At 36.3% G+C, this 25,666-nt stretch overlaps 1 protein-coding gene and 1 long non-coding RNA gene across 2 annotated transcripts; one reads left to right on the top strand and one right to left on the bottom strand.

Moving 5' to 3' along the window:
* The first annotated feature begins 1,426 nt into the window (after window positions 1-1,426).
* LOC113343366 lies at window positions 1,427-4,219 on the top strand. Its single transcript, XR_003357204.1, has 3 exons — window positions 1,427-1,688; window positions 3,000-3,205; window positions 3,628-4,219. It is a non-coding gene; the product is annotated as an uncharacterized LOC113343366 (long non-coding RNA).
* Window positions 4,220-5,075: 856 nt separating this feature from the next.
* LOC113343263 lies at window positions 5,076-9,141 on the bottom strand. Its single transcript, XM_026587509.1, has 3 exons — window positions 8,677-9,141; window positions 8,393-8,548; window positions 5,076-5,222 (listed from the first exon to the last, which is right to left on the bottom strand). Exons 1-3 carry the CDS (start codon window positions 8,893-8,895, stop codon window positions 5,076-5,078), a joined length of 522 nt encoding a protein of 173 aa, XP_026443294.1. The 5' UTR covers window positions 8,896-9,141.
* Between the last annotated feature and the right edge of the window lie 16,525 nt (window positions 9,142-25,666).

Genomic DNA, 25,666 nt, shown 5'->3' with positions numbered 1-25,666 from the left:
ACATACCAAGAGCAAGCCACCTTCTTGCTTCACGACCAATACCAATAGCAAACCACCAACTCCGATTCCAACAGCACCACCAGTACCACCACCACTACCGTAAGTCCAGCACCACCAATACTGCCAAAATCACACAACCACTCCACACCCATCAACCAAAACTTTTAAGTAATTTTCAGCAATTTAAAATAATTTTCTCCAATCAAATAGGTCTCCATTAGTTCTCTCCAATCAAATAGTCCCATTAATTTTCTTGCATTTATTCAAACATCATTATCCAAGGTCTTTACACTCGTATAGTGGATATCCTCCTCCACTACGGCCGCCACCAGCACCACCATTATCACTAGTGAAATTAGAGTTGTGAAATAGTATACTGACTAAATATAGGTTTGTCTTGTGTAACAGATAACAAAATCCAATTAAATGTTCGATCTGATGATCAACATCTGCATGAGATGGCATACTTTCTTCTTCTAAATTTCTAATCTCGATCTAAAACAAAATCAAACCCTAAGAAAAATCCCCAAAGTCGATCTAAAAATAAGAAGAACAACACATTCATTTTTGTTGAATCTCTATATTCATTCAATGTTTTGGATTAGAAGAAGAGAAATTGGATTCGATTGTTGAAAATTACCAAATTGAAAACAAAAAAATCAACTTGATCTCTGAATTTGGTCTTGAAGATCAAGAACAACCAATAACAAATTGAAATAGGTTAGAAAACGAACACAAAACAGGTTAAATCTGCTAATAGTAGAGGCAGAGGTGGTGTTGCTGGTTGTGGTGGAAGCAATAAATATGGCGGTGGTGGGAGATAAAAATGGTGATGATATCGATTAATTTCGACTGAGATGGATGGGTGGCGGTCAAATCTTCTTTTATATATACTCCCTCTATTTTTTTTAAAGACCGTCCTCTACACTATTTTGGTCTGTTTCAAAATTACCTTCGATTTCTATTTATAGTCATATTTTTCTAATAAATTCTTTGATATATCTTTAAAGTTTTATATACATAATTATTTTTTTAATGGGTCAAATCTAAAATATATTTTTATTTTCTATTTACAATCCCATAACAATTTTTTGGTAGTTTTTATTACTAACATTTTTATCCAAATAAATTAGGCAAATAATTAAGGGTATGCATGTAAACTAGTACGGTCTCCTTAATATTTTGATAAAATCAAAGCTGACTTTTTTTTAGAAACCGAACGAGTATATATATATTAATACGTAGAAAAGAGTTATTCTTGGTGAAGTCTTTTTGACATGACTAAAATACCCCTCTGAATTTTCATTTTTCCTTTAAAATGTCACGTAAAAAAGACAAACTGAAAGGTTAGTTATGTAAAACGCTGACTTAACGAATCCGTGTTCGAATCCTGCTATCCACAGTTTCCCTTCAATTTTTTCCTTTCCTTTCTTTTCATCGTTTTTTCTTTTCGCATCTTCATTCAGAAAAAGAGAAGAAGACCTTCTTCATCTTCATTCAGAAATTGGGGACTTCCATGAAAGCATCTCCTTCGTTCTCCTCGATTAACTATGAAATTGAGAAAGAAAATCTATGAAAACATCCCTCTTCTTCGTTCTCCTCGATTAATTTAACGTACAACAAAAATAGTGCAACACGAAGATTTTGGTGGTAGCAGATGAACTAGAAAAAATGAAGAGACTTCCCAAGTAAGTGTCAGACATGATCTAGGCCCAATTTGTGGCTGAAAATTTCTTTTCATTGTTTAATTTCAAATTCTAGGGTTAGTTTAGGGCTAATTTGTGGCTGAAAATTTCTTTTCATTGTTTAATTTCAAATTCTAGGGTTAGTTTAGGGCCAATTTGTTGCTGAAATTTTCTTTTGATCGTGTAATTTCAAATTCTAGGGTTACTTTAGAGCAAATTTTTAGCTCAAGACTGATTTTGATAGTATAATTTCAATTCATCCTTTTCGTTCACCTGTTACTTTCCCAGCTTCATTTTGTAGTCTTGATGTTTGAATGGAACAAATGTTTGAATTGGGTTTCTGGGTTACAGTATGAACAATATGATCAAATTTTTGAATTGTTTGTTTCCATAAATTGCCTAAAATAACAGTAGCAGTAGCAACACAGTTTGGGTAAGAATATACCCCTGTTTACTGTTTGAATCCTAAGTTTGTGATGCCTGTGTTGTCATCCCTCTATGACACAGTTTAGGTTTGAATATTGTTTGCTAAGTATGTCTCCAAGACACAACTGAAAGAAAATCAGAAGATAAAAACATGAATAAGAAGCTTGAGAAAAATGTAATGTCGTTATGTTTGATCATGGTTGTTCCGGGTCTGCAACTGCTTTAGTTGACAATTTTAATGTTTTGTTCCATGTTCTAATTTTATTCGTGAATTCAGTTTTTTTTTCTCTCCATGTTTGCTGTTGTTCTGTGTTGTATACGCTCCGTGTTTGCAGTAGTTAGGTGATTTATATTCACTGGAACTTTGGGGTTTCTAAGGATCATACCTTCCGTGACAAAGCCGAATAGGGAAGCTCGATCATTCATTTTCGCTAAAACATACCTGATTTTCCATTTCATGTTAAGATTTACATGATTTTTCATTTTTTCATGCATGTTTGCTATTTGTTTCAGTTAGAGCTTCAACTGTTCGACAAAATACCCCAATGAAAAAAATTCCTACTTTTAAAGTATTTGGGACATTTAGGTTCTGTGGTTCTCTCATTTTGTCCAGACCAAGTGTCCTTATTTGTACTTATTTATATCTTTATTTATAATTGTAGTTGGTACTGGTAACATATTGGTTATTTCCTATTAGCCTCTCAATTTCTTATTAAATTTTATTGAATTCAAGTGAACCTTCATAGATTAAACTATAATTCACACCATTTCAACGTTTTCGATATGTGTAGTGTTTTGATGATCCTGGGGATCAGAAATGTGGGATGACATCTTGATTATTTTGATAATTCATATGTTTCTATTAGTTGATTTGTGTTTTCAATGCAGACCTATCGATGGAGAGTAACCTCCCTGATCTCTGTCGAAGTCCTAGACTAATCGAGCCAGAGCGCCTTTCAGAATTCAATGCAACAGAAAATGCTGAAGACAAGCAATGTCATACTCATGATCAATCATTTAACACACTAGAGAGGATCAGAGGAGGTGTAGCAATCAAAATCTATGGCGTTCGATTAGAGTAAAATGGAATCCAAGTAAGTGTACTTTTTTCTATGTCTATATTTTTCTATCAAGTTGAATAGTTGCGACTTCATTTCCAATATTTGGAGGTTCAAAAATTTGGAAATGTCAATAATTTTCGTATCTAAATGAAATTTATGGCGTCAATCATATAGCCTTATTGTGTCAATTATTTGTGTGAGGCTGGCGTAGGAAGCTTAAAAATTGTTGTATCATGCTTGATTATTTTTGCGCATACTTGCACCATATCTCTCTTTAACCTTCATGAGTATATTTCCTTGATATTTCTTTATGATCTAAAACTTCACTGTACTTGGATACGTCCTATTCGAAGTTTAAATCCCCACTTGAATAGTTGAACTGATATCTGTACACTACTTTGTAATAGGATCAAGCCTTTATAAGTACTAATCTATTTATCGGTTTCCTAAAACAGGATTCAGAGTGAAGCTTGATGAAGAGAGTGGTTTAATAGTTAAAGTCTTTGCTTTTGTCTTTTCCGAAGAGGAGCAACAATGCTGTTGCAAGGGAAAAGACAAGCTATGGTTACATAGGCAAAGCAACAACAATGCCAAATTGTGCAAGACATTAGAAATTGATGGCAGAAATTTTTTTAGGGTAGTTTGGTTGTTGCAAGGAGGGCAATAAGCCTGTATTAAGACGTTTTTGCCTGGAAGCAATAATAAAAAAAATAAAATTGTATCATATCATTATCGTGCTTTTGTAATCATAAATGTCAAAGCACAAGTACTTCCATTTTCCGGCTTTTTTGTGCAGAATTTTATGGTTCAGGCGGCAGGCTCATCGCGCGTGCGTGTTATACTAGTGAAAATAGGAGGAAGTGGAAATAAGAAGCATACGACCCGAAGGTTAAAAAAAGGACAAAAATGGAAAGAGCAGAATTCGTTGATGGACCCTGATGGGCGTAAGATTGAAAGGGGCATAATTATAATTATTGTATGATAAGGTACTTGTGAAGCCCATCAAAACAAGGGGCAATTATATAATTACCACTAATTTATTTCTCATTTTGATGATACTTTTAAATTGACTACAGAACAAATAGTAACCAAACGCTAGTAACCAAGTACATCCATACTAGCAAGCAAAAGAGAATTTTGTTATACTAGAAACATTCGCAAATTTTGTTATACACTGCCAACAGGGAAAAAGCACAAAACATAGTTTCAGAACAAGGAAGAAAAGACCTAGTTACGAACTTCTTAAACAATGAACTCTAGAATACAAACATATGGCAGTTTCCAGCAAACTGAAATATTGGTGCGGCACTTACAGCAAACTGAAATATTAGTGCGCACTTACAGCAAACTGAAATATGCTGTAATAAACATATGGCAGCAAACTGTGACAGATTAGAAGAAACGAACCCAAATTTACTAAACAAATGTGCAACTAATACAGCTAAATAACTCAACCAATTTTTCAACCTGAAGAGTTAAAAGAGTATTGATGTATAATAATATTAAGAGAAATTCTAAAACTCATCTTTTATGCTTGGACGTCCAACAAAATCCTGTCACAAGGAAATCAGTGTCTTCAATAAATTGAGTGCGTCCAACTCCTTCTCAGATTTTCCGGTAGGAGAATCAAAATTCAACTCTATTGGGCACAAATCATCTAGCATTTCTAGACCAACTACCCTTCCTTTGAACCGCTGGCAGATCTGTTTGCTTCCATGATGAAAGTCGCAGTATTTTTGCATCTTCCATCCTGCCAGCTCGGAACAATCCGTGAATAGAAATACTGAACATGTAATTATTAGCTGAGATTTCAGTAGCCTCCACGGGTTCAAACACCTCTGATCCATGACACAGTTCACCATCATTGCCAGATGCTATGTAACCTGCAGCAACTGTGTTACATTTATCTGTTTAATAACTGCAGATGTTGAAGTCCATCATTAGGAGTTTGAGCACCAGCAGCATCCAACTTGACATAAGGATTTGTAGCATCATGGGTTGGAAAGGTACGAGGTTGTGTTTGTTGCGGATTACTCAAGAAGGGCATAGCCTGAGTATTTCAAAGGGATATGGAGGGAACATGATAGTTTATTAATACAATGATGTTGTTTCCTGATGTGGCCAATGTGGGTAATTTGCACCAAATAAGCAGAATAGAAAAATAAATAATAGAGATACAGAAGTGAGAGGAAACACAAAAGAAACAGAAAACTCTTGGACTCTCTACCTTTCCATGAATGTATGCATAGCCGATCACATTCTTACCAATTTCATAAAGGTGTTCTCTAGCACAAGCAACATCAGCAGGGATTTTAACATTAATGCAACTCATGCCGAAAAGCAGATGCCTTAACTCTATTCTCTTTTATCACAGCAATATGCTACGGCCAGAGTATTAGGCTCTTTTTTTTTCTTTTTTTTTTTTTGCTTATGATGTAGTATTTGAGTTTGTAATCACAGGTTAGCAGTTTTCTAGCTTAAATCTAATTGTGTGAAATAGTATTCAGATGGAAAATTATGAAACTGTCTGTAAAGTTATCTAGTTTAAATCTAAAAAAGATGAAACGCAGAAGTCCATGAAAATCTTATTCATAGACATGTTCATAAGGAACCGCTGTTTTCACAAAGTGAGATACAAGAAAATGTAGTCGTTGAATCAGCTTGCATTAATTCTATTATTGAGGATGACACAAGCATCGAAGTATCCCAGTAAACCCATGGCATTCTTTTATGGCGAAAGATGAATGAAAGTTTTAAAGCATTCCAATCCTACGTTATCAATGTTCCATTCATGAAACTCTAAGTTTCATGTACGACAGAGAATATTACTTTCAGTTCAGACTTGTCTAAGAAAAAGTTATCATGAGGAAACTTGTGCAGTAAATTATACAAGTAGAATCCCATGACGAATTTTTCGAACTCCGGGAGGAAACCAATGACACGATTTATTAGGAAAACTTGAAACAGACGTGCGCCATTCCAGCACAACCTATCACAAAAGTGTTGCTCAAGCTGCATATGGTGTTGATCCAGTAACACTCCTTTGGACCAGCAAATTGGAGAGGAATAGAAGCTGATGACATAAGGGGTATCCATCGAGGTGTGTGCAACCATCAAAAAGAAGAAAAAAAACAGTGGCAGAGGAAGTAATCTCAATTGTTGGTAGAGATCTGACCGAGGTAGAATTGAAGAATGCGTCCCTTTCTAAATGCATGATCACACTATGAACTGTGGTGTAATGTTCGATGGTTGGGATTATGATGACAGATCTAAATAATGGACATAACTGATTAGTGGTCTTCTTAAAATCAAATCACAATGGAATAACTGATTAGTGGTCTTCTTAAAATCAAATCGGAACTTAGTTTTAGAAAGCCACGTTGCTCCCTATATCCTCCAACAGTTCTAATTTTATACGCATTGAAAGTCATGCTATCTCTTGTGAAATATGAGCCTATGTTCTTTGCTAATTCTACTCATGAGATAATAATAACCTGGACTATCTCAGCTGATTTGTACGTGCCACTGTGCAACTCTAGTAGCCGAGCAGCTTGTTTTGGCTCTGTCTACAAGTACTTTCGACTGCTAAACAGAAATCGGTCGTCGGGGAGGAAACACACCTAAGTCAAGGAAAGGGAGGATAGACCATGTATTCTGTTATCCAGAACTGTCATTGCACTTCGTTTATACTGTGTTGTGTCATCAGAGATGTTTATATTTCAAAGGATGTAACGTCAAGGTGTATCAAACTCGTAAAAGATTTTGGTGTTACACCAAGTCGAGTTAACATCATCAAATGTCGAAGAAAGGTGTCCTCCAGATGTAGGGAGAACATACTGTTTGGGTGATTATGTGAGTTTCGGTAACATGAAAGCTCTTTCCTTGATATCGACACCTAAATATCCAGAAACACAGGTTGGGTATAAAGTGACAGCCTGTTTATTTAGTAGGAATCTGAGGTTTGTCATTAGTTCTGTGAACAAATACAATATCTGCTGCAATGGAAACTTTCAATGTTTGACAACGCAGTTGGGTATAAGACTAGTATTAGAAGTAGAGTTCCTGGTTTGACTGACAAGATGTGTGCTTCTATGGCAAAAGACATAGTTGAAGTTACAGCAGTATCTTAGTTCTACAAACTTTGCAGTGCGCAAAGATGGGGTATTAAAGATTATTGTTCTTGCTGAAAAGCTTGGCCCTGATCAATCTTGTTTGTTGCAAACAGTGAAGGTCTACAACCTTCTGCAACACGAAGGTTAGAGAGTATCTTGACTAACTTGAAGAGTTTGGTTACCCTTTGGCTAAAAGATCTGGTTGCAAACCGAACTTGTTGGCAGATGTCATTCTTAAGATAACAGAAGTGAAGGAACAACTAGTGACTTGCGGGATATGTTAAAGTGAAACAACCAACACGAATAATGGAGAAGTACATAGATACACCGTATGCTATTCAAAGATGTAAGGAATCACAACAAGGAGTTCAATATATGGTTTTCGTTTTAGATCATGGGAAAGCAGCAAGATATCATATGATACATTCAGGAGAGTGTTTGAGCTTCTTTAGGAATGTTTTACTAGTTGTCATCCTTTAGGACAGCTTTTCAGTCCTAAGTATTGTGTTTTTTCCATAGAGGTTTCTTTCTGGTTTAAATACTTGTTATCGTGTCCTTTAAAAAACAGACTTTTTATGATATTTTCTTAAAATCACAATCAGTCGATTTAGTAGAGTGGTGGCTTTCCGCTTGTAACTATTTGATAGAAACCCATCAAGACCAATTCTAGGTACAAAGGACCATTCTGCAAATCTTAAATCGCCTGGTAATTTTTTTCCATAGTTTCTAAAGATGCTTTAGTCTCAGCAAGAAAGATCAGATACGGATTGAATTGCTCTATTAGATGTTTTAGGTGATTTTAAGTTATAGAGGGGGCTAGCCTTTGCACACTCCTTGACAGAAGCTTCATACTACTATTATGAATACAGATACGTAAGCTGAACCAGATATGGCAAGAAGCACAGAAAACACGGAGGCAAATAAGCTAAGATCCAACAAGCAATATGGACTATCAAGTAAAGAGCTAAGAGCAAGCATATCCAAATAATATAAATTTAAACTGCAAAGAATATTTCAAACAGCAAATAACTTGATTAAGCTAATGGCATATGAAAAAGAAGATGCACGTGATGTGAAGGAAACAATAGTGTAGCTAAAAAGAACTAACCTGATAGGTAATGTCAGCCCGGTTTCCAGCAACAACTTCAGAAGCAGCATCAGCCACAGGCATAGCAATCTGATCCTGATCAGTTGGCAAAGTGCCGCTTTCATTTTCTGATTCAGAACTCCATCCCTGGAACCTACCAACAGCTTTATACCAATCCTAGAACACATAACCCAATTCGCCACCTACATCAGCATACTACATACACAGGGACTCTTGTGATTTAGTAACTTCTACAGCATATTGCAATATCAAAAATAAATTAAGTAATCAGATATTATGTATACCTTCCCATAAGCCACAGTTTCATCAACGGATTCTTCTAACATATCAATCTCTTCTTCGAATCTCTGCAGGTAATGCGGAAAATCCCCATTGTCAAGACCAAATTTTCCCCTGAAGGCATTAAATGTCTCGGCCGGTACCTTGGCAGCATCAAGAGGAGGTAGAGTGCGTCGTTCTATGTTATCCCAAGCGTAGAGTACTGCATCATGAACTTTAGACATTTCATCTTTCAGATAATCATGCTAAATTGACAGTCTTCTGCTGCTTCTCCACTGAATTTCCGGAGGATAATTGAAATTTTGAGATAAGTACTGTTATTAGGTTTGAAGAAGAAGAAGAAGTTGGATTATTATTGGAGATTAATGAAGAAGAAGATATGGGTTTTGATGACACTGTTCTCTGTATAAATGGGTTTCTTTAACAATGATCTGCACACAGAAAATCTTGAAATTTGATTCATTTCTTAATTTAAGAAGAAAGCAAAACCTAATAGTTATCGGAGGAGGTGAGTCTTTATAGTGTTAATTCATTTCTTGACTTGGTTATGACCCGTGGCACGGGCTTTGGTCCGTTCAACATTTTTCTCTTTTCTGAAATCAAGAATTTTTTGAAGGAAAAATTCGGCTAAGGCCCCACACATGGATAACCCATAATATCTAGGCCCGAAATATTAAAAGACCTTGATACCCTTACGCATCTTGTCAAGCTCATAATTAAATATAATTTAAATTTAGGCCCATAATTATTAAAATATTATGTGATGATGTTCCAACCACCTCCGACCACCACACCCACCGCCAACCACCACCGCCACCAACCACCTCCGACCACCATCGTGAAACCACCCCCGCCAGTCAAACCACCTCTAACCACCACCGTCAGCCACCTCCAACCACCACCACCGCCAACCGCCGCCGCCGCCCGCCGCCACTGATAAACGCCGTTGCCGCCAATCACCTCCCGCCACCACTGCCGACAACCACCAACATATGGATGTGTTCACAGAAGTTACACATGCATATGACATGTGTATCCAGAAGTTACACATTCATATAAAATGTGTAATCCAAAGTTACACTTGTACATAGTTGTGTACTATGTAGTTACACATATGTACGCGAAAGATACATATGCGTATGGCATGTGTATCTACAAGTTACACATCCATATGCATGTGTAACTTTTTATTACACATGCTATATGTAAGGTTATTTACAAGTTATTCATCATAAATAAATGTATTACTTTAATTTTCCTTTACAATAATTTGTTCGTTCATCAATTACTACAATTATAGTAATTGGTTGTTTGAACACAATAAACAAATTAAAATACGAGATATGGAAAGCGAAATCCTAGAAAAAATCCACTATATCCTATAATAGAAATGTTTCCTTTCTTTTTTGTCTTTCTCGATTTCAATATATTTTCACATTTGCAAACAAGAATAAACATCCATGGAATTAGGTTGGATGGACAAAAAATAAAGAAACAAAATTATAGAATAATTGCAAGGCGAAATTATAGAACAAAGATCACATAAAAGGCACATGATAACTTATCTCTGAAGCCTAGTGTAAGGAGGAGGAGTTATTTTTATTTTAGCATGTGTAATAAGGAGCTACACAAGCATCTAACTTGTGTAACTTCTAGTTACACATGCATTTGTCTAGTGTAAGGAGAAGTTACACATGCATATAGAAATGTGTAAGGAGAAGTTACACATGCAACTGAGTTGTGTAAGGAGAAATTCCTATGATAAAATCTAAGGTTCTAAACATGATTTCATGACTGACAATGTGAAAAACTCATCTTAAGATAACATTATATGGTAGTAGCACCGAATGAAAGCAAGATTAAAAATACCAACGAACTGACATTCGATGTTATTTCGTCTATAGTTTATATGGAGGACAAACATCTGAAGGCAATTAAAGGAAAATTTACCTGAAGCAAATGATGGTTGCGGCAAAATGAAGGAACTGAAAATGCTGAAAATATCATTACTCCGTCTGAAGAACATGACCATATAGACCCACAAAATGGAATATGAAGAATTCAATATCGAGAGACATAACCAATCAGTGAGCAACCGTGAACCTAAATATCGAATAAGAAATGCAGGAACAATACTAGATGACAACATCAGAAAATAGTAGTCACACATCTGACTAACTAGTAATTCAATTAGAACGTGTATCTATAAGTTACACATCTAACTACCATGTGTAACCAGTAGCTACACATACATTTAGCTTGTGTACCTGAAGTTACACATCTAATTAGCATGTGTAACTAATAGTTATACAATCAAAAAGAGTCAGATAACTTACAAAAGAATCAGTAGACAACATGATTAAACTCCGGCAAGTCCCCAGCTTCTAGAGATAAACGGTCATGTGTTTCATATACCTGGAACCACAAGAAACATGGCGTGAAAATAGGGAATCATACACATTTTGGAAAGAGCTCTATATCTAAGAAATTTTCTCTTTGAAACAAGTAATGTTGATTATTGCTGGTTTAAAATCATAATAAATTGATGATGCAGAGTATCAGAAATATCAACAGGTGCATGAGAACATAAGCTAGAAGCTAAAAGATTAAACTGGAATTGTCACAACAATTTGAACTCTTTAGAGTAAGGACATACCTTGACTGTGAGCTCATTGATAATCCGTTGAACTATCAAATATTGACTGTGAGCTCATCGTTCAACTTCAAAACCCATTCCGGAATACCACGGCTACACAGCCATTGAGCTAGGTCTATAGCAGCACAGGACCTATGCAAACCGTTGGTGTCTCCACTGTTTTCTTGGTTAACATCACCACTTGACTTCTTCCCATTCTGTTTACTCGGATAGTCACTGACCTTCACTAGACAGTCAATAAGCACATCAATTGCAGAATACAAAACGCAAAGTAAGCAGATCTATATTATTTACGAATAATTCACATCAACCAAAAGAAAACTGAAAAAAAATGAGGCTACATAAACTCTAATGTATGCATATGTTAAGTCTTGGTAAAGCATTTAATCAACGCTAGGCTATTGATAAGTACATTAATTGCAAACCACAAAATCCAAAGTAAGCAAATTTACATTATTTCCTTTTGTAATGTATAGTTTAAGAGAAAAATCATATATACATGGTAGATATACAACCCCTAAATGCATGTGTAATATGCAATTTCACATCCAACCATCAATTACACATCATAAAAGAATGTGTAACTAGCAGATACACATGATAGAAAGCATGTGTAACTAGTAGATACACATGATTATAGCAACACAAATTTCATCAAAGATAGGTTCCTACCAACAGAATTTACATACTTTTCCTATAATTCTATAGCAATTAGCATATAGCGACATGAATAGTTACAGATGATAAGACACTCAAAGTTCTTGAAGTTCAATTTTTACCTTCAATATTTGTACTGCAGTAACTGCATCCACTCACCCCATGGATGCAATTTCAGCATCGTTAGTGTGTCAACAATCTTCTTCACTTGGTCCGCAGTTCCATTCTGAAATTCCACAATTACTCAATTATGAATTCCACTTCCTAGTCCTCAATCATCATTTCATCGCAAACTCCAATTCTAGGAAGACCATCCTACAAAAATACCACAAATAAGCAGTCAATTTTATTGAGTTATTGGCAACCTGAAGAAAACAAAAAGCAATAAGCTTTTATGAGATTAAAAAGAACAATACACATAACAATGTATAATCAGTTTTACATGCACTTGACTTGTGTAAATAGGAGTTACACATGTATATGACTAGTGTAACTAGGAGTTACAGAGCATCTGAATAGTGTAACTAGGAGTTACACGTGCAATTCGGATGTGTAGACGCAAGTTACACATGCAATTTGGATGTGTAGACGAAAGTTACACATGTTGTGCATAATCATCAAAATGAGAAACTCAATCACATTGAAATATTAATCGAACTCTGAACAAAAGAACAGTAAACTCAAATCATAAAGTATATACAATTTCAATATGATACATTATTCAAATCATAAAAAAAACTCAAAGAAACTTATCTTATTTCACTGATTTTCTATTGAAATGGTTGTTGAAGTTGCTTAGATTCAACTGTATGATACCTCATATTTATAAACTGAAACAAGCATCATTTCAAAGGTTTGTAACACTAAAAAAATTGAAATCAAACAAAAAATTGGATCAGAATTCAAAAAAACTTACTTCTGAGTCTGAATAGTATTACAGGTATGATAGATCATTTGAACCACAGATCCTTCACGAAAATCACCATTAAACACTTTCTCATCCAACTGAGTTGCTAACATAAACATATTGAACCTGCACAGAAAGTAAATCTTACGGTTTAAAACATCAATACATACATGAGAAACAACAAAAAGAAGAATAAATCCCAACTAAAGAGCACTTAAAGGAGATGAAATAATAACTAATTGAAGAAGACTTCTACGTTGAATAGAGAGTGAGAAGAGTTGACGAAGCCTTAATTTCAGATTCAAAATCAAAACGAAACAGTATTTGATTGATTCGAATTCATATATTATTATTTGATGCTCATCAATTAAATCTATTGAATCAAATTGATTCAAATCTCTAAATAACCACATCAAGACCAAGATAATTTACCATGTTTTTCCAGATCTAAAAGAGCAGATGAAAAATGAAATCGGTGAAAGAAAAATAAATCTAGACAAATCTTATCTGCAGGTCAATTTGATTATGTGGATGAATCTTCAGATGTAGTTGATCTTCTTCGGTTAACAATCGGATCAAATAAATATTCTTCATCTTCCACATGATCTCTCTTTATCAGATGCGAATGATCTTCGTAACAACTGATCTTACAGAGGAATCGATGGAGAAGATGTGAAATTGTGAAAGAAAACCTAAAACTTCTTCATCGTTGTTGCAGTAGAAGATCTAAAAGAAGAAGATGAAAATGAATCTCAGAAAAACCCTAGATTTTTTTTCTCTGCAACTGAGAGAGAAAAAGATGAGAGAAAGAAAATGGAAAAATTAAAATATCTTCTGATATTCCTCTTGTATTTATTGTAAAGGGTAGTTTTGTCAATATTAAAATTCAAAATAATTAATTATGGGCCAGATCTGAAATAAATTTGATTTTTTGGGCCTAGTAATGTCATTTTCCTAAAGTATGGAGTTGATAATGAATGATCCATTTTGTGGGGCTTCTATATATTGAACCCATATAGTAAGGGGGTTCTACTATTTTTCACTTTTGTTAGAGGGAGAGAGAAATATGATCCGAGAAGAACAAAAATCGTAGTCGGATGCTAACTAGGACCGATTCGATTTATTTGTATGACTCGGGCTTAAACACCCTCATTAATCACTAAACTATTCACACTTTTTTTCTTAAAAATAGTTGGTTTTGAAATCGTTTTATCTTCCAAGAAGAAGTTTATGAACCCTAAAATTTTTATTTGCATAATCATTTTTTTTATATCAATTAATCTTGTTTACCTAATCTTTTGATTTGATCTCCCATCGCAACTACCACTACTTCAATCAGCTGATTTTATTAAGATATGTGATTGATTAAAGCAATTGTATAAGTAGAAGTTCAAAAAGATTTCATTGAAAACGTCAATTCGAAAATCGTCGCATAGATCAGACCTAATAACAAGCCCTAATAACAGTAGCACTAGCACTAGCACCATAAACTATTTCTTTTAATGTTACACATAGGTTAAAATCCATTGCAAAGATAACATACCTTGATGCCTTGATGACTGAAAACAATAGTTGGGATTTTAGGAATAAGTTATTCAACGGAGAGACGGTTTAAAAATCATCGTTATTGAATTAGGGTCATAAGTGTGTGAAGAGTTTGTGCGGTAGGTGAGGGTATTTTGGCTCGAGTTGGAAAAATATATAGAATTAGTCCTAGCATCTTGTTTGTTTGCAGCTGACTCGGCGTCTGGATCTGAGTCAACCTCTGATTTGGGCCGAATCAGCAGTCAGACCGTTTGTTTTGCATTTTGAGTCAGATCTGACTCGACCTATAACTCAGATATAACCCCTGACTCGGACCCATTTGAGTCAGGTAACAAAATATCCCTGGCTCACGGGACCAAACCACTGACTCACATTTTTTTTTGAGTCAGATGAGTCAGATCTGACTCAAAACAAACATATCGAGTCAGATCCAGATGAGTCAGGTGATTTCACTCAGATTCAGATGACTCAGATCCAGCCGACTCAGATGAGTCAGGAGTAAACAAACATAGTGCTAGTTAGACTATGATTATTGCTCTTTCCGGATCACATTTTGCTCTCCCTTTAACAAAAATCGAAATCTATGGAGGGAATTTTTCCACGGCTAGGGTTTGGGGTGACCTTATGGTATATGGAAATTTAAATTTTCAAAATTCGTCTATTAAATTTTAGAATCCAAATTAGTTCAATTCGAGAAAGGGACATTGTGGATCTGGGGTTCGCTGGCCCGGCATTCACTTGGTCGAACAATGCTATCCATAGACCCGCCATTTCCGAGAGATCTCGATAGAGCATTATGTAATTCTGATTGGAGAATTATTTTTTCGGAGGCTGCTGTCCTTCACTTACCAAGGATTTACAGTGACCATGCTCCCATCCTCCTTAACACTTCAAGAAAACAACCTAAAAGAAAAAGACAATTCAAGGTGGAGTTGCACTGGACTAAACATCTTGAATTCATGGAGGTTACTAAGAATGGTTGGGAAGTCTCTAATGGATCCACTATTAACAAGCTCGGTTCGTTAGAGAAAATTCTAACTAAGTGGAGTCGAAAGACATTTGGCAACATCGAAAGAGAACTTGAAGCTGAGAAAGAAAAATTATTAGATATCCAATCTAGAGCACACCTGGCTGATGTTAGAGAGGACGAAAGAATTACCCAAGAAAAGATCAAAATTCTCATTCAGAGGGAGGGAATGTTTTGGCAACATAGATATAAATCTCAATGGATTCCAAGTAATGATAAAAATACCAAAGCTTTACATTTATCTGTCATCCACAGGAGAAGCAGAAATAGAATCATCGCTTTGAAAAACAATGAAGGGAGTTGGATTTCGGATACTAAAGTTATTAAGGAAATGCTTATTTCCCATTTTCAAGCCATTTTCACTAAGGATGATTCTGTGAATGCCAACTTGTTTGATTTCCAGAATGATGTAACTCTTAGCAGGGAGGAAGGTATCGCACTTTGTAGAATTCCTACTACAGAAGAGATCCTGAATGTGCTCAAGAAGATGGGTTCTTTACGTGCCTCTGGTCCTGATGGGTACCCGGCTTTGTTTTACAAAAGGTGTTGGCATATTGTGGGCAGTGAGGTGACATCTCTTATTCAAGATTGCTTCAGATTTGGCCGTCTACCTTCAGGTTTGAACCATTCCTTTATTTCTTTGGTTCCAAAAGTTAAAACTCCCGAAAAACAGGCCCATAGCCCTGTGTAATGTCATCTACAAAATTATAACTAGTAGATTAAGCCCGTTGGTCGATTCTCTTATTGATAAGTTCCAATCTGTCTTTATTCCTGGAAGGCAAATTCTCGATAATGTGATCGCTGCAAAAGAGCTTATCCATTCAATGAAGGGGTCTGACTCTATCTTAGGCTCTTTTGCTCTTAAACTCGACATGAGTAAAGCATACGATAAAGTGGACTGGGTGTTTCTAAAGAACGTGCTTCATACCTTTGGAATTCATGGAAATATTCACTCTCTGATTATGAACTGCACTACGACTGCAACCTCGTCTGTTATTATCAATGGCCAGCCTGAAGGTATGATAGTTAGCGAGAGGGGAATTCGTCAAGGGTGTCCATTGTCTCCCTATTTTTTCATTCTATGCTCTCAAAGTCTGTCGAAAATTATTAGATGAATGGAATTAAACAGGTTTTATTCTAGTTATAGAGTGAACAGATGGGCACCATCAGTATCTCATCTTATGTTCGCGGATGATGTTATGCTTTTCGGTTGTTTAAATGCCAGCACGGTGGAAACAGTCACAACTACTCTTGATGAATATTCGAAGTGTTCAGGCCAAGTGGTGAACTATGAAAAGTCAGGAATATTTTTCAGCAAGGCGGTCCCAATGGACAGACAAGTTGAAGTAATGTCGCAGTTAGGGGTTCAAAGGATGCATGAAGATGATAAATACATTGGGTTTACAATTCTAAAAGAAGGTTATTATTGGGGCGTCACACTCCAATAGAGGAGCTTCAATTGGATTCTTAATGTCCAAAAAAGTAGTTATGGGATATCCTAACACATATACAAAATGTCTAGATTACCCTTTAACTAAAATAAAAACTTAAAAACCGTAGAAGTGTTTTTACGTCCAGGTTTGGATTAATTCCAACTTTAGAATTTTATTTGCATGTAGTTTTACGTCCAGGTTTGGATTAGTTCCAACCGTAGAACCTCATTTTACGTCCAGGTTTCTTTTAATTCCAACCGTAGAATCCGATTTTACGTCCAGTTTTCTTTTAATTCCAACTGTAGAAGTGATTTTACGTCCAGGTTTGAATTATTTCCAACCGTAGAAGTGATTTTACGTCCAGGTTTGGATTAATTCCAACCGTAGAATTTTATTTGCATGTAGTTTTACCTCTAGGTTTGAATTAGTTCCAACCGTAGAAGCTCATTTTACGTCCAGGTTTCTTTTAATTCCAACCGTAGAATCCGATTTTACGTCCAGTTTTCTTTTAATTCCAACAGTAGAAGTGATTTTACGTCCAGGTTTGGATTATTTCCAACCGTAGAAGTGATTTTACGTCCAGGTTTGGATTATTTCCAACCGTAGAAGTTTATTTTACGACCAGTTTTTCTTCCCACAAAAACTTTGTCCCAGAATTCACCAAGTATACAACAAAATTTCATTAATTTAATTTTTATCTAATTAAATTAAAATTAACTAAATAAGGGTTGTTTAGTCATTACAAAATTGTTTTAGATAAGGGTTTTTGATATTACTAATGGGTGACCCGTTTTTGTCCGATTAAATGACTCCCCTCTAATGAAATGTGGCGCCCCAATAATAGCCTTCTTCTAAAAGCTGGTCGTAAGGTTTCGTCTCATGATTTCTTAATAGAGAAATTCAAAGCTAAATTGAATGGGTGGAAAAAACGTTTCCTGTCGCATGCGGGAAGGACAACTTTGATTCAATCTGTGCTGGCACTAATTCCAGTCTACTATATGGCCACCAATATCATTCCAAAGGCTGTTATACGCAAGCTAACACAAATTATTCGCAACTTTTGGTGGGGGCACACAAATGAGGTCCGGAAGATGCATCACATAAATTGGAATTGGTTTAATTGCAGCAAAGATCAAGGTGGTCTGGGGCTTCGTGACTTAGAGCAGCTCAATTTGGCCTTAGTTGCAAAAGTAGCTTGGAGGTTTCTATCAGGGTCGGATTTTAACAGAAAAATATTTGAAAGATGCAAACTTTTGGAGTGCGCATAAACCGCAAAAGTGCTCAAGTACATGGGCTGCTGTTTTAGAGAGTCGTCAGTTCTTGAAGGAGGGTTGCCTATGGCTTGTGGGCAATGGTGAAGATATAAGAGTCTGGTCAGACCCTTGGGTTCCATCAATTCCAGGTTACACTCCGATCATTTCTCAGAGTGGTACTAATGGAGTCACAACTGTTAAGGATTTAATTATAGCTGATGAAGGGAAATGGAATGTTCCTTTGCTTAATTCCACTTTTGAGCCTGACGTTGCAGAAACAAATATACATAAACAAGGATACAAAAAAGGACAAGCTTATATGGTCCTTTAACTCCTCACGGAATGTATACAGCTCAGTCTTTTCAGAAATTAATACGCTCTAAAGCGGCTGAGCCATCTTGTCGTAATGACAGTGAATTCCCATGGAAGCGTTTTTGGAGTGTTAAGTCCCTGGTTCCAAAAGTCCACAACTTCATGTGGAGAGTGCTAAGAAATGGAGTGGGAGTCCTCGCGAATATTGGAAGACATGTGGATGGTGTCCAGTTGGACTGCCCGTTGTGCCATTGTGCTATCGAGACGAATGACCATTTATTCGTACAATGTCAGGTTACTCAAGCTATTCTATTCGCTTCACCTCTAAATTTTAGCACTAATTTCATTGCTGAATCTCTGTCACTGCCTGCTGTAAGTACTGGTTATCCAAACGTGACGGATTTGATAGCTTTTGTATGGGTGCTTGTCTCTGGTGGGCAATATGGAAAGCTCGTAACAGGGTCGTATTTGAAAAGAGTTCGATTAACATACAGGCTATTGTCAAAGAGGGTCTGTTTTGGTTCAACTCTTTTAAGGAGAACACGGAGGTTGATTTAGAAGAAGTGCAATGTCCGTGAGTTAATTCTCAACAGGTCCATCATTCGGACCAGTGGATTCCCCCTCCTCCCAACTATATTAAGGTGAACGTTGATGCGGCTGTAGGCAATCACAGGTCATACGCTGCTGCTATTGCGAGGGGTGAGCATGGGTCAGTTCTCGGGGCAGGCTCAGTATTTGTCAACACTACTATCCCTTTGGTAGCTGAAGTGAATAGCTTCTTGCTAGCCTTTACTTTAGCCCAACGGCTTCAGCTCAACAATATAATTGTGGAAGGGGATTGCCAGCAAGTGGTTGTCATTCTTCAAAGGAAGAGCAATTCCATGTCGTGGAGAATTCATCACTACATCAATGAAATTGGTTCTAAGACCAGAGATATGAGCTCAGTGGAGTTCAATTTTGTTCCGAAGAGAGTCAATACCTTGGCTCATGATACTGCGTATGAGAAACTTCACAATGTCCAAACTTGGTGGACATCTTCCCAACTCCCTTTCCCTATATCTCAGCAAACTTGATTTTGCTTCTTGTTTTCTTTTTGTTTTGTTCTCGTTGTTCTCTGCCCTGTGCAGACGTCCAAAAAAAAAAAAAAAAAAAAAACCTTTAATCTATTCCTCTTCTTTAGTTGTGACTTTTTTTTGCTTTCTTTCCTTTCTTTGTTTTGCTTCTTTTTTATGTTTGAAATGGGTTAAATTGACTAATATAATTTTAAAAAAAAACAATTAGGGTTGTCAAGGAATTCTTAATTTTCTAATGTCTAGGATTAACGGATTCTCCAGCCAATGCTGAAATTTTTCGTGTTCCTTGCATCCACCACAAGCTTTGAGTAAGTTCCAAGTGCATGTTTCTCTATCTCGAAGTCTTTTATGGCCCAATTTACTGCTTCCCGTAAACCTCTGGACTTAGCTGCTCCGCGCTAACAATTTCAGCTAGGTATGTGCAATTAGATCCCTGGCGTGACCGTGCAAAATCACGGATTTTAATATGATGCCACCATCTTTTGTAATATCATAAAAAAAGTCATCTGAATTAATAGTAAATGCTCCCAAAGCAGGAGGAATCCAGTGAATATTTTCATGATTTCTCGGTTCTTCTCAAGTTCTTTAGCCTGGATTCTTGTTCGGATTTCCTGCATTTCTGAATGACTTTTTCTGACGAATAATCATTGTCTTGAAAGACACCGTCACACCTTTCATACCAAATGCACCAAGCTACGGTGGTTATGTTACATTGTTACTTAAGTCATCTTCTACAATTTTCTAACCATAAAACTTGTCGAACCAATTATAGAACCATTCCACCAGATTAAGGTTATTATGAATTTGCAAACCCGAGGTAGTAAACCAAACAGTTTTGGATAAAGAACATCCCATGATGATATGGGATGAAAATTATGCAAACTGAGAACATAATGAGAAACTTACGTCTAGATTTTGAATCACACGTTCAAGCTTGTATCTTGTTAGCAATATTTCTTGATACATTTACATAAAAACCGACTTATTCTTGGGTGAAGCGAAAATTTCGATTATTGATTGAATATTTTTTGTATTATGTGGCCTACTGAGTTGTTGAAAGGTATCTCTTCATACATTTCATGTACGCGGACTTCACAGAGAAGTTTTCATTCTTCTTTAGTGTCCATATCATCTTGTCCTCATAGTTCTGGTGGACGAAAGTATTGAGAATAAATCTTGTTGAGCAACTTCAAAAAGAGTAAAGATCAGACCTATATTTCATCTACCAGAAATCGGGGAGAATGGTAGGTAAACATGTGTATATTTAGTGATTCCCTGTTTGCGAATAGGGGGTTCATTCAATCCTAGTATCCATTTGTGCTTACAAATAAAGATTTTGTTTATATTCCTAAGACTCCGAAACCTATATTCTTCGGACTGAAATCCAATTCCGAGCATTTCTTGTAAGATTAAAGACTTGACCATCAGACCATCTGGAAAATACTTAGCTTGTAAAGATTTGGAGGATATGGAAGTGTATATCTTCGGGACATAATTTCCATGCAGATTTGGCCCTAAAACTAAAGTTCTATTAAATATACGAAGGTCGCTAAAACTCAAGCCTCCTCTTCCTTAGGTTTATTGACATTTTTCCATAAAATGAAATGTTTTGTCTTTATTGGTCTTCTTATTTCTCCAAAAAAATTTGTTCAGTTGAATTTATTTTTGTGACGGTGGAATCTGGTGGTTTGAAACTGATCATATGATATAGTGATAATGCATTCGTGGCATTCTTTACCATACTGACTTAGCAGCCTCCTGACACATTGTTGCATGTCCACTTAGCTTGCTTAGTATCCGATAAGTGTAGAAAATGGTATTTTTATTTTCTGCTTACAAAATAATGGTATTTTCATCATTTTGATGAAACGGTCCTCTCATCGTTAGGGGAGACAAGTAAAAAGAGTTTTAAAGGAGCAAAAAGAATTATCGTGGAGCATTCGCACTCTGTTTTATATTGATTCTTGTGCTCCGGAAGCATAATTTCAAAATGAAAAAGAATTATCGATTTTTATATTGCTAAAGTGATAAGATCACATACCAGATGAAAATGTGTATATACACCATAAACTAAGGTGTTGCAACAATACTGGGTGGAAGTGCAGTTGAGGTTGTGGCTCCATAAACAAAAGATGGAGAGACCACTAGGTTTGATCAATACTCATCTATAAAGGAAGTTGGTGATTACGGGACAACCTAAATCATATCATCAGTGAAATCATCTTATTATTGTCTCTGATTATGTCCGAATCAAATTGGAGGACGCTACGAAGTTAATGATTTTATAGAGCAAAAAAATCCTAGAGGATTATGAGAACGTCCATGAGTCAATTGAAAGATCATGCGGACATATCGATGATTATTATTTTCATATACTATTGCTCAAAGAAAACAAGAGCATATTTGGCCCACAATATCCAGGTAGAATTGGTTCTTTGACAAATATATAGGTATTTGGTGTTAGTGCTAACCAAGTATTAAGCTTATGGAACATACATGATTATTTGTCAGAAAGTAAGAAGAACGAATTCTTAAAGTATAAAGACTCGCCTTATGGTGTGATGTTTCTCACAAGTCCCTGAAATTATTTACCTTGTTGTAATGAACGTTATAAGGTTTTATTACTTAGTTATATCTTGGTAATTTCAAAAAGACTTGACATGAAGCATTTGTAAGTGGAACTACATATCTTTGAAAGGAATAAGGATAAATATATCTACAAAAGTTTCTGATAGCCTTTTGTATTCCAAGTCAAAGAAATTTAAACACATATTGAGTTTGAAATTAGAGTGGAATATTCACTTGCAGATTCAAAAAATCAGGTGGATTTGATACATCTGCCTAAGTGACAATTTGATTGAAAAGGTTAAAGAAGTAAAGTATTGTGTCCTAGGTACTCACAAAGAAGTTCATGATTTGGAATTTTATCTATCTATGTCGATGATGTGGACATGATGGGTACTCTTATGATATACATATGCTAGATCTTACAAGTTGTTTGAAATCCAAATTTGAGATGAAAAATATTGGAAAAGCTCGAGTTTATCTCGGTTTTGAACCAGATGATCGAGCTTGTGGTAACTCATTCCACCAAGTTTGCATATTTGTAAGTTGTCAAGAAATTTAGCAAGAACATACCTCTTACTAGCATGCCCATGTTATGTTATCTTAAATGTACCCAATTCTTATATGAGAAGTAAAGAGAAAAAATGGTATAATCTGTAATTAGTGTCGACCATTTTGAATATTTTTGCTTTTTAATAAGAGAAGTTTCAAGAGAAAGGATTTCTTAGCCCTTAATCTTTTAATTAGGAAAAAACCAGCCAAATGCCTAAATCCATTTCGTTGAAGATGAACTCAAAGCGATGCCGTGTTGAGTCGTCGATGTTCTTGAATAACAATCCATGAAAAATCCCATAAAGATTAAAAAAATCACCATTAAAGTGAAGGAATAATCGCCTCTTCAAGGAAGAAAAAATGGCCCATAATGAAGAAATATGTCAAAAAACACCAAATATGCAAAAATAACATCTTATTCAAGGGAACATTATTTATATACCCTATTATGAGGCCCCTTGCAAATATACCCTTATGAGCTTTACAAATACTCCTAAGCGTAATACATTACTAAAATACCCTCTTTTGTGTAGTGTATATACAAAACCACTAACCATTATACAAAAAAAAAGAAGACTACCTCTACTGCCCACCACCACTGTCCACCGCCAACCACCACCACCACTGTCCACCAACGCCCACCACCACCTACGACGACCACCACCGCCAACCACCACTGTCCACCAACGCCAACCACCAACCAACACCGCCGTCGTTAACCAACACCACCAACACCAATGTACACCACCACCGCCACCAAACACACCGTCACCGCCAATAACCACCACCCACCGCCGCCGCTAACCACCACCGTCGTCCACCACCGTCACCGCGACCAACCACCGCCGCCGACGACCACCACTACCATGTGGAGTCAACTTGCTGAAGTTGTGTCCATATCGGTGGAAACTAGCTCAAGTTGTCTCCAAAAGTGGAGGCAACTAGCTCAAGTTGTCTCCAAAAGTGGAGGCAACTAGCTCAAGTTGTCTCCAAAAGTGGAGGCAACTAGCTCAAGTTGTCTCCAATAAATAGTGTCTATACCGGAGGCAACTAGCTCAAGTTGTCTCGAAAAGTGGAGGCAACTAGATCAAGTCGTCTCCAATAAATAGTGTACAAGAACAAGTTGCAAAAATAAAATTGAGCCAACTAACTCAAGTCGTCTCCGAATCTGAGGCAACTAGCTCAAGTTTTCTTCAAAAGCGAAGGAAACTAGCACAAAGTTGTCTTCAAAAGTGGAAGCAACTAGCCCAAGTTGTCTCCAAATATGGAGGCAACTAGCACAAGTTGTCTTCAGATTTGGAGGCAACTAGCAAAAGTTGTGTCCAAAAGAAAAAAGTATACACAAATGTGTGAACCTGGTTTGAGTCGAACAAACATTTTCTGACATATAGTCAATTGTATTACCATTGCACCACAGGTTCGTCGAGATTACTCTAGGATGTATGCATAAAGATAATTTAATTTACCACTAAAGGTATACCTTAAATGCAGGCACAAATAAAGTCGTGGTTGGCACCAGTCCCGCACAAGAAAGACCATATTTTCTCTTCAACAAAGACCATTTTTCGGTGGCAAAACCTGTAGCATTGTTGGGAAGGGCATAAAATCTTCAACAAAGACCATTTTTCGGTGGCAAAACCTGTAGCATTGTTGGGAAGGGCATAAAAGAAAGCGCCTTAATATAGGAGATCAGCAAGTAAGTACAGATAAAACCTAGATTCTGAAATGTAGTTGTGTTAAGAAATTAGTACTTAAATCTTTCCGGACATGATTTTGTTAAAGGTTCCGACATCCACGACCGGAAATGTTGGTATTTCTAGTTCATTAATAGGGCACGTTCTTTGGATCTAGCAATTTCGTACTTGGTTGTGTCGCCAAATATTACCAGACCGGCAAAGAAAAGTAACCAATCTAATAAGTTGATTGGAAAATGCTTCAGTGAAACCATACATCTTAAAACCATGTGCTAACCTAAATGTGTTTACAAAATCCATGTTTCTTAATCTACAGTATATTAAAAATGTGTAACTATTAATTAACTAATTTCAAAACAATACGAATAATTAAGTATTATCAACTTACCAAGAATGTGCCGAAATTTTTGAACTTTTAGTGAGTTTTGAATCATCTCAGGTCCTTTGAACACTTATTTACAAGAAGTAAACAACTTCTACAATGTCATCGACATTGTTGGTTTCTTACACTGTTTTGTTCTTTTTATACATCTCTTCTTCTTAACAATATTGTTTCCAAGTACTGTTTTGCTCAAACAGCCAACTCACCCATCAACTCTGGTCATGGCACTACTATTTGTACAGGCTTCGGAAAATCCTCACTCCATTAGGATCTTGTTTGTCTCCTGCAAAATTTTTCCTAGTCGAAAACTTTATTCTCACAGTTATTTAAACTTGGATAAACTCCAACACCACCAGTCCCTTGTCTCGCTTCTCTATCTCGGCATTTTCTGCAGTTACCCATTTGTTGGTAGAAACCCATCTCAGCACCACTGGTTTCAACCACCTGAATAACTTAACACCATAGAACAACAAATTCCAGTTCTATTACCAACGTCCTGCCATTGCCTAATTCTGTATGTTAAACTCTCTTCGCGGCTCAGAAGTCGATTCTTTCCAACTCCAACAGCACCCAGGATCCATACAAAACAACACACAAGTCCTAAATTCTCATTGTTTCATCATCGTATACCACCGAAAGTTTCTAACCATGGCAGCAGTTGTATTATTTATCTACCTGGTCTTCTTAACTACGAATGCCAGCAACTGTTTAGAACCATCAACAACCACCATCACCACTGCAACCATCCTCCATCTACTGCACGGTTCATTATACAAACCAGCAGCCATACCTAAGCACAGCTCCCATTTCGCTATTAATTTGGCATTGTTGCTGCCACCATCTACAGTATTACCACTCTACTGCTGCTCCTACACGACCAATATTGATGCTTCTATCACCAACACCATCGCCTACACTATTACAACAGAATCCACCACC

This window comes from Papaver somniferum, unplaced genomic scaffold (assembly GCF_003573695.1).
Source record: "Papaver somniferum cultivar HN1 unplaced genomic scaffold, ASM357369v1 unplaced-scaffold_57, whole genome shotgun sequence".
Classification (NCBI taxonomy): Eukaryota; Viridiplantae; Streptophyta; class Magnoliopsida; order Ranunculales; family Papaveraceae; genus Papaver; species Papaver somniferum.
Note: the sequence above shows the minus strand (reverse complement) of the source record. Positions and strands in the feature narration are given on the sequence as shown.